Source organism: Alligator mississippiensis, chromosome 16 (assembly GCF_030867095.1).
Source record: "Alligator mississippiensis isolate rAllMis1 chromosome 16, rAllMis1, whole genome shotgun sequence".
Taxonomy (NCBI): Eukaryota; Metazoa; Chordata; order Crocodylia; family Alligatoridae; genus Alligator; species Alligator mississippiensis.
Genome location: NC_081839.1, coordinates 20,270,278 through 20,282,335, shown reverse-complemented (window position 1 = coordinate 20,282,335; position 12,058 = coordinate 20,270,278). Strand labels below are relative to the sequence as shown.

At 51.9% G+C, this 12,058-nt stretch overlaps 1 protein-coding gene across 2 annotated transcripts in view; it reads right to left on the bottom strand.

The window, feature by feature from the left end:
• Positions 1-12,058, bottom strand: part of ROBO4 (roundabout guidance receptor 4) — a 63,271-nt gene that overhangs the window by 17,746 nt on the left and 33,467 nt on the right. The window contains exons 9-16 of one of the 2 annotated variants that reach the window (XM_006258732.4): positions 10,907-11,126; positions 9,899-10,020; positions 9,284-9,455; positions 8,499-8,693; positions 7,315-7,357; positions 6,369-6,508; positions 5,560-5,874; positions 1,545-1,658 (exon numbers count right to left, since the gene is read on the bottom strand). In XM_006258732.4, the coding sequence (XP_006258794.3) occupies positions 1,545-1,658; positions 5,560-5,874; positions 6,369-6,508; positions 7,315-7,357; positions 8,499-8,693; positions 9,284-9,455; positions 9,899-10,020; positions 10,907-11,126 (1,321 nt within the window). The remainder of the gene's footprint in view (positions 1-1,544; positions 1,659-5,559; positions 5,875-6,368; positions 6,509-7,314; positions 7,358-8,498; positions 8,694-9,283; positions 9,456-9,898; positions 10,021-10,906; positions 11,127-12,058) is intronic. The other variant, XM_014600877.3, reaches the window with a different exon arrangement.

Genomic DNA, 12,058 nt, shown 5'->3' with positions numbered 1-12,058 from the left:
CCAAAGTCATGTGCTCTCCTTCAGGGCATCTTACACCTGGTAAATCCCTTCAGTTGGGCTTTCTCCCAGTGCAAAGCTTCACTTCTTATTTGCTCTTCCTTGGAAACCCATCAGTACCAGTCATGGCTGCAGCTTACAGCAGTAAACAGCAGTCAAAGAGCTTCCCTTTAAGAAACTCCCTGTGAGCAGAGGAAGTCTTACCTGAAGGTTGAGAGAGGAAGTCCTGCCTGTGTGAGTCCTAGAAAAGCCTGAGCCAAACTAATACACATCTCTGGAGAAAGCAGCATTATTGTCCCAAGTGTAACATAAGCACAAGGGAGGGACAGGTGGACTGGCTGTCCAACATTACAGCCAGTGCAATTCAGCCTTTTACCTATAGCTCCAGGTTCAAATCCTCTTCAGAAGCTGTTCCTCTTTTATGGTGTTAGCTAATCCCAGCATAAGATGAGGGTGGTGGGACCCGGGTCAATACAAATAGGGATTTATTGAAAAAGTCCTGCTTTTTGGGCCCAGTCTCTGGTGCTTTCCTGTGCAGTCCTGGAACTGAGGCAGAGCCATGATGGAACCATTATTCCAGCTTGCCCCTGCTTTGTCAGAGCCCAGCAATCCAGGCCCTGAGTCTTGGGTTCACAGGACCCTCTCCCTCCATCCCAGGGTTTTGCCAGACTGGCCAAAGAGGAACTGAGATATTGCAATCAGGCTGGATGGCAGTGCCCATTGCCCAGTGAGTGACCCTCACTTCCTCTGGCCTGGCAGCACCAGGAGCATGACCTGGCTGTTTGAGAGCTCATGGATTATTGGTGCTGGGGAGCAGGACTGAGGACCAGAGCACAGCATCCCTCAGTCAGAGCAAGGTGAGGTGACTCCTTTCTCCTCTCCCAGGGCCAGAGTCCTGGCTGGTGGCTGAGCCTGTAGCTTTGTGCAGGGCTGTGCTGCCTTCTGCTGACACCTCTCTGCTACCAAACGTCCTCCTGGATCTCAGAGTGACTGGCCTGGAGCCTCTGCAGGTGGCAATGCCCTGAGAACAGCTAGGTGTTGGCCTGGGGGTTCAGCATCCCCCACTCCAACTGGCTCAGCAGGGCAGGGCAAGCACATATGGAAATGGATTGCCTCAATGTTACTGTTTGCAGCAGTCCTGACATGGGCAAGAGTGAGGGTTGGGGCAGAACTGGGAACTATCACTGTCCCCAAGAGGGGCCTAAGATCCTTCCCTTTACCCCAGGGAGTCCTTAGGCCCCTTCAAAGGGCACCACAGGCCAACAGAGATTCCCCAACTTATCCCTCAAATCCCATGGTGCCTGTCCCTACACAGCTCCACCCTGAATCTCCAAAGCACCCCCTAAGATCCAAGAAGCCAATGGGGCACTCCAGAAAGCCCTTCCACCGCAGCCCTAGGAGTAGAGTGGAAGCTTGCTGTGAAACATGGCTCTTCTTTGCAGTGGCACTGGAGGAACAGGCAAGCCCCTGTCTGGCCTTGTCCTGCAGCCCCACACTCTGGGCACGGCAGCTACAAGTTCCACAGGGCAGTTGGCTGCTTCACTAACCTTTGCCTGTGAGGCTCTGTCCTCTATCGCTGGGACAGTCTGTACTGTCAGGGCCACTTGAGGGTGCAGAGAAGCTGGATGGAAGCAAAGGGGTGCTGTGTACCTGCTGAAGCTCTGGGGAGAAGAGAGCAGCTGTGAGCATCAAGGGTGGGGCTTGTCCTCCTGACTAGGTGGTCACAACTAGATCTGCAGTTCTGCCACTGGGCACAGCTGTGGATGCACAGGCCTGAAGTGACTCCATGGAAGCCAGTACAGACTTGGACTGACACTGGGAATTCAGCTTCTGACAACAGAAGCAGCTAGAGTCATTGCCACAAGAACTTAGGAGCCCTGCAAAGACACTATGGGCCTGATCCCAGTCATAGGTCACTCCTGATCTAGCAACTGTCACTGGGAATCCCTGCCCTCCCCTCCCCCAAGTCTGTGCAAGAACTGCTCAGCCCTATGCAAGGCTGGTGTTCTCTGTTTCCCATGGCCACACACAGCTGTCAGGCTGCTCTGCTTGCACTGGCCAGAGTATGGCCCTGCAAAGCACCATAAAACAAGGAGGGCCATGGTATTTTACAGTCCCAGAGCAAAAAGGCTAAAAAAGATCAGCATGGTCATTGAGGTCAACCGGTATTGTCCAGGCCAGGGGACTTCCCTGTATTAGCTTTAGCTCTACAGCTGTTAGACACCTGGAACTGAAGTAGATCTGCTGAAAGCAGAAAGGAGTAGGGACCTGTCCTTGTAGTTCTGCTGCTCAGGGCCTAGATAGCTCTGGGTGCTTAACTCTTTAGTCTAACACAGTGGTACTCAACCATTTTAGATTCAAGGTACCCCTTATTAGACTCAAGGAACCTCCTGGAAAATGCCAGTTTCATTTGGTTTTTGATTACAGAAAAACACAATAAAACAGGTCTGTGTTGCAAAGAGGGCAGAAAGACTACAACAAGGGTAGAACATTTTTAACACTATGAATTCCTATTTGAAACCTGGATTTATCTTATGAATCATATGGCACCCTTGAAAGGATGTCACAACACCCTGGTTGAGAATCACTGCTTTAACACTGATCAAAGCACTGTCTAGATGCTGGATAGCAGTGCAGCTCTCTGGTTAACATAAGCCAGGAGATCATCTAATGGCTCCTCCTAGAAATCTCTGAATGAAGTCCCAAGAACAGAGCTGGTGGGACAGGGAATCAGAAGCAAGAATGGCCTCCTCCAGCAGCACATCCCAGGCCAGCGTGAGAGCCAGAGGCTGAGTCACTGAAGCACAAGTAGTGGCTAGGGCCAGTCACCTTGCAGTGCTCAGCAGACAGCTGCCCTCCTGGCCCTGGCCCTGGTCCTGGGTGTATACTGCAGATGACTGCACAGAAGCAGGAAACAGCCTGAGCTGCAGGAAGCCATTCCATCTTCCAGCTACCATGCTCAGCCAGGTCCATGGCAGTGCCCTCGTGGTGACCTCTTAGGAAGGAGTGTACTCTGCACAGCCCATAGAAGGGAATAGTAAGGCTAGGGGCAAGGGCTGGATTACATTGCTTTGAATTCTGTAGCTTTGATTTGGGCTGGAACTCTGGATATAACTTAATGCAGCTTCTATCAATGCCCCTCTCCCCCAGCAGCCGTCCATAGGGAGAGATGCTGCTATAGCAGGCTGGCTGCCGGGACTCCAGTTCAGAGCTTAGGTCTCCTCTTGTGAGTCAGCCAGGAGCTGGGCGATGCATACCATAGGGCAGTGGCTGTACATGAGCACAGACTGAATGGGGTTGGTAACACATTAGACAGGAGGATGGGGAAGACATGAGCACTTCCTTGGGCCTCCACAGGCATAGGTCTCAGCATGGCACCAAGGGACAGCAGGCCACTGTCCCTGTGGCTGGCTGGGGTGCAGGCAGTGAGAGATGCAGGATCTGGCCCAAGGTTATGCAGCATCCTGGGACTGAAACTGCCATAGAGGCAATACTGGCTCTGCCTAGATGCTGTATATGCTTGGGACTATGGCTACCCAATAGGATCGTGCAAAATTTTGCCACCAGTTTTGCTTCAACTCTATTTTGAACCGTTTCAAGGTCGAAACAGCAAAATCTAAGTGGAACATATATAGTCAGAACAGCCTTGAAACAAACAAGGCAAGTCAAAACGTTTTGCTGTTTCAACGCTGTTTCAATGTTTTGGCCATAGGCTATAATGGGGAACAACAAAAAAAGCCAATAACTTTGACATTTCTGGCCTGATTTGGATGAAAGTCACAGGAATGGTAGCCCCTTATGAGGGCATGAAGTCTGCCAGGTTTCAAGGAGATAGGTGCAGGGGGTTCGGAGAAACTGCACCCCAAATATTGAAAGCAAAACTTGTGTCACGTGTATGTGTTAAGCCACAGTGGGGTCAAAACTGCAGGCTTGCTAGCCCCTGCTGAGGCCACAAAGTCTGCCATGTTTCAAGGAGATAGGTGCACAGGGTTTGGGGAAACTGGACCCTCAAATTTTGAAAGCAAAGCTCATGTCACATGTATGTGTTAATCCACAGTGGGGTCAAAATTGCACGGGTGGTGGCCCCTGTGGAGGCTACAAAGCCTGCCAAGATTCAAGGAGATAGGTGCAGGGGTTTGGGGGAAACTGTACCTCAAGCTGTGGACAAGGAAATCTCGTGACATGGGTGACACTGTGTGTGTTAAGGCACAGCAGGGTGAAAGCTGCAGGCATGCTAGGCCCTGCTGAGGGCACGAAGCCTGCCAGCTGTCAAGGAGATCGGTGCAGGGGGAGTCTGGGTTCTGGGGCCTTGCACCTCTGGCTGCTGACAGGCAAAACTTGTGACTTGGGTGCTTGTGCAATTGACTGTTTCTGTCTTGGGACAGAAGCAGTTCCTGGCTCTGTATTGATGCTTTCCTCTCCTTGGTTTATGGTTTTGTAGATGTTAATTCTTGCTCATTAACTCGTTAACCTTACTAGCTACTATGTATTGAGCTGGTCCCTGAGTGAATCATGATAGATTGCGTAACACGGTAGCTAGCTAGCACAAGCACTCATGTCATGAGTTTTGCGTGTCAGCAGCTACAGGTGCAGGGCCCCAAAAACTCCCTGCACCTCTCTCCTTAACAGCTGGCAGGGTTTGTGGCCACAGCAGGGCCTAGCAGCCAGGCCTGCAGTAGTTCCCCTCCCCTCACCCCCCTTGCTACAAGGCAGACACAGTTGCACAAGTCACAAGTTTTGCCTGTCAGCAGCTAGAGGTGCAGGGCCCCTGAACCCAGACTACCCCCATACCTATCTCCTTGACAGCTGGCAGGCTTCATGGCCTCAGCAGTGGCTAGCAGGCCTGCAGCTTTCACCCTGCTGCACCTCAACACACACAAGTTTTGCTTGTCCACAGCTTGAGGTACAGTTTCCTCCAAACCCCTGCACCTATCTTCTTGATACTTGGCAGGCTTTGTGGCACCCACAGGGGCCACCTGCCCTGCAGTTTTGACCTCACTCTGGCTTAACACATACATGTGACATATGTTTTGCTTTCAAGATTTTGGGGTCCAGTTTCCCTGAACCCCCTGTACCTATCTCCTTGACACTTGGCAGGCTTCATGCCCTCAGAAGAGGCTACCATTCCTGAAAGTTTCATTCAAATCAAGCCTGAAATGACAAAGTTCTAGGCTGTTTTGTCTTTACCCATTATATCTTATGGGTGAAACGGTGAAACAGTTTTGCTGTTTTGACGGAACAAAACAGAACAGCTGTTTCGAATTGAAACAAAATTTGAAATGAAATGCTGTTTCATCGAAATGTCTAAACACTGGTCAAAATGGAACGCTGCTGTTTCGCACAGCCCGACTACCAAATTGGACACCTTCTTGCGGCACTGCAAGCACGGTCTGCCATGCAGGGCAGCCCATTCCCATTGGTTCATGGATCACGACTGACATGCTGGGTGACAAGGCTCTGGACTGTCTGTAGGGAGCCTTGCACCCTCACTCTAAGTTTAGGTTCAGCTACATTGAGACCAAAGCCTTTATCCACAGCTGAAGCCAGTCAGCCGGTACTTACCCCACTTGCTGCAGCTCTTCCAAGGACCCTGGAGCGCAAGATGGGAGGGCACAGAGCTCACTGGCTGCCATGGCCCTTTCCTAATGGCTCCCCTCACACAAGTGCTCTCTAGACTGAGGCCTGGGTTAAGACAGGGCACAGGCCAGTGTTCAGTAGGTCTTCTGTGTTGAGGCTCAAGGAGGCTGGGCAGCATGGGGTAGTGAAAGGTTTTCATGTCTCTAGCAGGAAGGTCAACATAAACTGCTTTGTGCAAACTACTGTTGTCAGGTGTTAGTGGGAGCTGGGAGCTGTGGCTCTGGTGGTCAAAGGACATGGCTACAAAGAGAGGAATAAGGGTCAGTATTAGAGCTGTGTGCCACAGGCAGCTTCCTCAGCCACATCCCCACAACCTGGCACACAGCCCCACACAGTCACCCAACAAGTACTACTCCTGTATCAGCAGAACAGGATGTGTTGGCCTGTAGCACATACATGTATACACTAGCTCTGCCCACACAGCGTGACATGCACAGCCACACACACCAGTTCTGCACACAGAATGAACACCTTTTTCTGCTGTGTACAGACAACAATGCACAGCACTCACAACCCTGCATACACCAGTGCCATTGCATATGGAAGCACTCCTTCCCTGCTGAATCCTTTGATTTTGTCCCTTTCCAGGTCCCCTTCCTCCTGCCCCTTCCTCACTGGTAACAGCTGCAGTGAGAGGGTTTGGTTACATGGGGTAAGAGCCCAGGTCCAACCATGTTCCTGCCCACAGCAAAGCAGAATCAGCCTTGCCCTGTGGGCACAGCAGAGGAACTTACTAGAGTGGTGGAAGTCCAGCCTGTCCTTGGTTTCAGCCCACAGGAGCTGGCTGCTCAGGCTACTACAGGTACTGAAGTTCTTGGAGTACAATGTGGATTTCCAGGTGTCTGAAAGCCATGGGGAGTCACTGGTGTTTGTCCTGGGGTGAAAAGAGGAGCAGACATCCAGACACATTGGCAAGGTGAAGGCCAGGGGTTCCTTGCAGGGCTGTGACTACTGTCACCTGCCCTGGCCAGCAATTCTGGAGAGCTAGCTGCTGCTTGGGGGTCTGGCATACAGGTGGGCACACTACCATACTCCTTTCTCATTAAGAACCTAGGTGCTGAGGCCCCCACAACCACAGCTCTTGCTGCAGGGTAGGTGTACCATTCTGGCATAGGGCTTGCTGCTCCAATCTATTCCTCCCCTCATCTGGTCATTCAGCAGAAAGCCTGCTTAGGCACTTTGCTGGTGCACATTGATTGGCGTGTTATAGCAGCAAGGTCTTGCCTGTGTGGATATAGCTATGTTGGCAGCACCATACTGTGCACCAGCACCCATGTTCAAGCAAAAGAAGCTGCACCAGCCCAAGAAAACTACAGTCTCAGCATCATCACTGTATCTGCACTAGAGGTTCCTGCTGGGAGCCCTTCTGGGTAGCAACTGGCACCCATCATAGACCCAAGATCCCTTTGTGCAGGCCTGAGGGCATGGAAACATCTCATGCCTTGATAATATGGCAGAGATCTCCTTCCTCCCACCAAGAGCCCCGCATGCTGGGCACTTGGGCTGGCTCTACCTAGCTGGCATGTGCTCCTAAGCATGACCCTGCAACATGCAGGGAGAGAGGGCTGGACCCAGAGCCCTCAGGAAGCTCCTTATTTTTTCAAGCTAGAGGTTCCTGCTTGTTGTGGGGTTGAGCCACCCCTCTGATCACACCTGGCCCTGGGGAGGGGTGTCACTCACCTTTGCTGAATGACGGTATCTTCACTGCCATATCGGTACATCCCTGGGGAGCAAGGGGGAGTGAATCACACAGATGCAGCTCCTGACAATGGGCAAGCAGGGTGCACCTAGCAAAGCCCCTTCCCATTTCTGTGCAGCCCATCCCAGGGCTTCAGACCCTAAGCAGCTGCATCAACACCAGCTAAGTACAGGAATACCAGGGTTTCATTCCCAGCACATCAAAACAAGGCACTGGGTGATCATGGAAATCACTGGATGCATCTTCAGACCTTTAGGACAGGGCACTATGTACTTTGCCTTCCTGGGGATGCCTTTCTTGGCAGCACTCTGTCACAGAGTTGAGCCAAGATACAATCCCGGAGCTAGTTTCCAGTGGGGAATGGTAACATCAGACCCCAATGAGCATGGCTGGGGTTGGGCTCCTGTGGTTGGGCCTTCTCAAGTGGCTTAGATATAATACAGTGAGCCAGGTGACCAAGATTCCTGCTGGCCCCCAACTGACAGCAACTCTGTCCCTGTGCTCAGGGTGGGGGAATTCTGTTTTTCCTTGTTCATTGGAAGGTCAGTTTCCAGCCATGTGAGAGGTATTTTGGGCACTTGCACACAGCTATGATCTTATTTCATATGCAGTGTGGATGTGCATATGCCCCCACAGCTACTGCACATGTTCAGTAGGCTACATGCTGGCTAGACAGCTAGGTATGCGCATACCTGAGTGAGGTCCTCCCATATTTTAGCCCTGGTAGCAGAGTGATTAAGGCACTGAGGGAGTCTGTAGACATGTGGGGATACTGCTCTGACGCTGTAATTACAGCACATTGGAACAGACTCGATTCATCAAGTCTGCTGGAGTGTGCTAATTAGGGCACTCCACCAGCCTCCATGTTTTGTGTATTCAGCATCCCTGCCCAGCTACCATCCTATGACTCACATTCACTGGGCATGTGCACATAGCTGTGTACCTGCCTCGCTTGTGCACACCTGACAGAGCATGTGCAGGAGCTGTGTGGGTGCTTACACATCTAAACTGCACAGGTGATAATGGGGATGAGAATTGCAAATTGGGCACCGGTGTCAAGAAGGGCATTGAAATAACTGGAAACCTGCCACTGAAGTGCACTAAGGCTGACCCTGGTGCCTCACTTGAAACATGGCTCCTAGGGGGCGGAAGAGGAGACCCTCACCTCTGCCCAAGACGTGCTGCTGTCCTTGGTTGTACTGTCTGCTGTGGTGCTGGCACAGGTAAATGGCCAGGACCATCAGCACGATCCAGAGCACGGAGCCCATACCAGCGATGAAGGCAGGTTGTCGGACTACACCCAAGATGTGGATGAAGGAGAGCACCTCTGGGGCCTTTGTCATCTTTCCTAGCAGGGGCTCTGGAAGGAAGAGGTGAAGAAGATCAGGCTAGAGCTGGAGGGCATCAGAGTGTGTGAAAGGCTGCAGTACAGGACTAGCTGATGCCACAGCCTGCATATATGGGTTCATCTAGCACAAGAACTGCAGGGCAGTGAGAAGGTGCAGTGCCAAGTCTTGAAGGAGCTGCCCTGGCTCCCCATCTGCCACTCACTGGATGCCTCAGTGCTTGTGTATAGGTACCCACTGTGTTTGTAAAGATGGCCCTCTGGACATGCATCTCAGACAAGGAACTAAGGCTGAGCAGCCTGAGCTCAGAAGGTCCCTGAGGGCAGAGAAAAGTGCTGGAGACAGGCGCTTGCACAGCTAGACATTGAAAGGACTCCAGTGTCTAGGGCTGTCAGACTAGCAGTGCTCCCCAGGGCTCTGTTCACTGAAAAAGAGTTTATAGGGGAAGGAGGTTGATGTAACCAATAGGGCAGCAAGGATGCTACTGGTAACTGAGGTTTTCAAGGGGGAACTGTCTCTCTCTCTCTCCCCCATGCCCATCTCTATGATATCTGCTTGTCTTTTGTTTGACAAAAAAATTTAAGGGCAAAATAGGGCATCTAACCTATGATGCTGCAGGTGGAGTTGCTGGGCACCCCGATCCCTGCTCCATTGAAAGCTGCCACCTTGATGCAGTACTTAATCCCTGTAGCCAGGACAGCTGTCTCCAGACGGTGTGTACCTCCATCCACTGTACTGTTAGAGTGATGGTGAGTTTCATTCCCCAAATACCAGACCTGTAACACACCCAAACACACTGATAGCACGGCAGAGACACCCCCGGCCCCAGAGATAGCATACTTGTGACACACCCCATCAGGGAGCTGACCGGACTCAAGCTCTGGCCAGACAACTGTGGATGCAGGCCCTTTGTCAGCCTTGTCAGGTCCATGTGCAGGGCAAGGTGTTGCAAGTTGAGAGCACAGCCATGTTTTAGATGCTCCTAACTGGCAAATGCTCTTTAGGGATGCTCTCACCAGGCAGTTTAGAGTAACCCTGGAATCATCCCTGCAACACACTCTGACTCCACACAGCTCTCCTAGCCTGGCTGCTGTCAGAGCTGTGGCCAAGTCCTGCCTAGCTGCTTCAGCTCTTTAACTTCCCTTCAGCTTACAGCCTTCCTCCCACCCTCTCTCAGCCCCTGAAGTATGACAATGTCATATTGGGCCTAAGCCCTTACCTTGTAGCCCTTAATGATGCCATTGTGTGCGTCATGAGGAGGAGGGTCCCAGCTGATGACGACTGTGCCATTCTCATCATTGCCTCTTGTGATGGTTACATGTTGCGGAGCTGCACTTGGCACTAAAGAAACAGAGCTACTGAACCCCCCCAAAGCAGCAAGAGCATCAGCTGCCCTGTAAATGTGGGAACCTAAGCCAGGATGGAGCACCCTGAGCACTGCAGTGAGACCTAGGGGCTTCAGGGCAAAAGCTACTGAAACTTCTACTGCTGTCTCTTAGATCTCCCACAGACACTGACCTGCCTACTTGCCTTCAGGTAGCAAGACCCTGCAAACAGGGCTCATGGCTCTCTCCAGAGAAGCAAGACAGACCTAGGCAGGGGAGGTTAGAAGTAAGCATCAGGGCATCTGGACCCTGGCACCCCGGAGAGCTGTAAGATAAGGTATGATGAACACAACCACCCAGGGATTAGGCAGTTCCCAGGAGCCCCTCCCCAGAACTGAGTGCATGGCAGAGGCTGTGAGGGGCCTACTGTAGGTACTGCACGGTTAGAGCTTGCCTGAGTTATTCAGGCACTAGTGTGAGTAGGGGCCAGTGCAGTGGAACCTCTTTGGGCCTGCTGGAAAGGCCATTCTCCAGTACCACTAGGCTCCACTTGCACAGGGGAGGGACAGAGGCTGCACGGGCAGCTCCCTCTGCACAGCTGCTGTGTATATTCTGTTGGGGGCATCTCCCCTGTCAATAAGCTCCCTCTGGGGCTGCATAGCTTTTCAGGGATGAACAGTGCAGAGGGTGGTCAAAAAGCTTGTGAGCAGCCTTTCCCTAAGCCAGCAAGGATTTGTTTGTTCTGCCAAGCAAATACCTCCTAGCCTCCCAGCCAGGTGTCTAGGATGGTGATGTACAAGGTATCGGCCAGCGTTGCCTCCCGTCCCAAAGGGGGCTGAGTTAGGGCCTACAGCTGGAGGAGCTGGGGGCCTGGACAAGCTGGAGGAGCTGGGGGCCTGTACCTTCCTCTGGGATACAGAGCTGCTTGCTGTTGCTGTCCAAGCCGTGGACCTTTCCAGTGTAGGGCCGAACCTTAAACTCATACTTGTAGCCTCTCCGCAGTGCTGGGATGATGATGCTGTGTTCTTTGGGTACCTTCAGTTCAGCCCAGTTCATCTTTACTGGATGCAGAGAGCGGTAAAGCACAGTGAAACCCTCAGGGTGCTGGGATGAGCTGATCACCTGAAAGGTAACGACCATCCAGTGGACACAGAGGACAAGGGAAGAGGGATCCACCTGGCCAGTTTCTGGGGACAGATGCAGAACTGTGCAAGTTATTCAGGACACTTCCTGCACTGTGCTACCGATGCAACCAGGGAATTTACTGACATTTATAATGGTATCAGCTCCCAGACCCCACCTCAGAAAACACCATGGGCACAGAGTCTGCATCTTCATCCTCATGACAGAGCCATACAGACCCTGCAGGTGGGAGTGAGGGGAAGGCTTTGAACCAATGTCGCTAGGAGAGACTCTCACCAGCTTGGCTAACACTATTCAAGCTGTGCCACTCCCTGCTTTCGGAGGAAGTGTTAATGTGCCCCATGTACAGTCAGGTGTCAAACAGAGTGCCCTAAGTCCCTGCTTCCAGCTCTCTGTTCCACTTTCTAGCTAGCAATGTGCTAAAAGGCAAGAATGCTGTTTGTGCCAGCTCCCTACCTGCCCACCCCTCCAACCCATACACACACCCACACACAAAGCTAACAGTTCTAAAGGCTTTGCTGAGTATTGTGGTGGCCATAATAGTTCAGGGAACATGTGAGGGAGTGAGTGGCATCATGTCCAAGGTTCCTTTAGGTAATATATTTTATTGGAACAACCATGCAGCTCAGCTGACCTGCAGTAGGACAGCCCATGCCCAAAAGCTTGGTGAACATGCCCCGCAACAATACTGTTGGTTTAATAAAAGGTATCACCCCAAACCCTTGCTTCTCTGTGCTGGCACTGACAGGAAATCCTGCCTCATTTCCAATCTCCACCTGCTCAAGCTGGATCTTTACAGGTGAACCAGTCTTACAAGGCCTGCAGAGGTAATGTCAGAGAATGCTAAAGAACTGAGGAGCTCAGAGCAGGAGCAAGGTTTAGACTTTGCCAGGCTGAGCAGGGCACAGAAT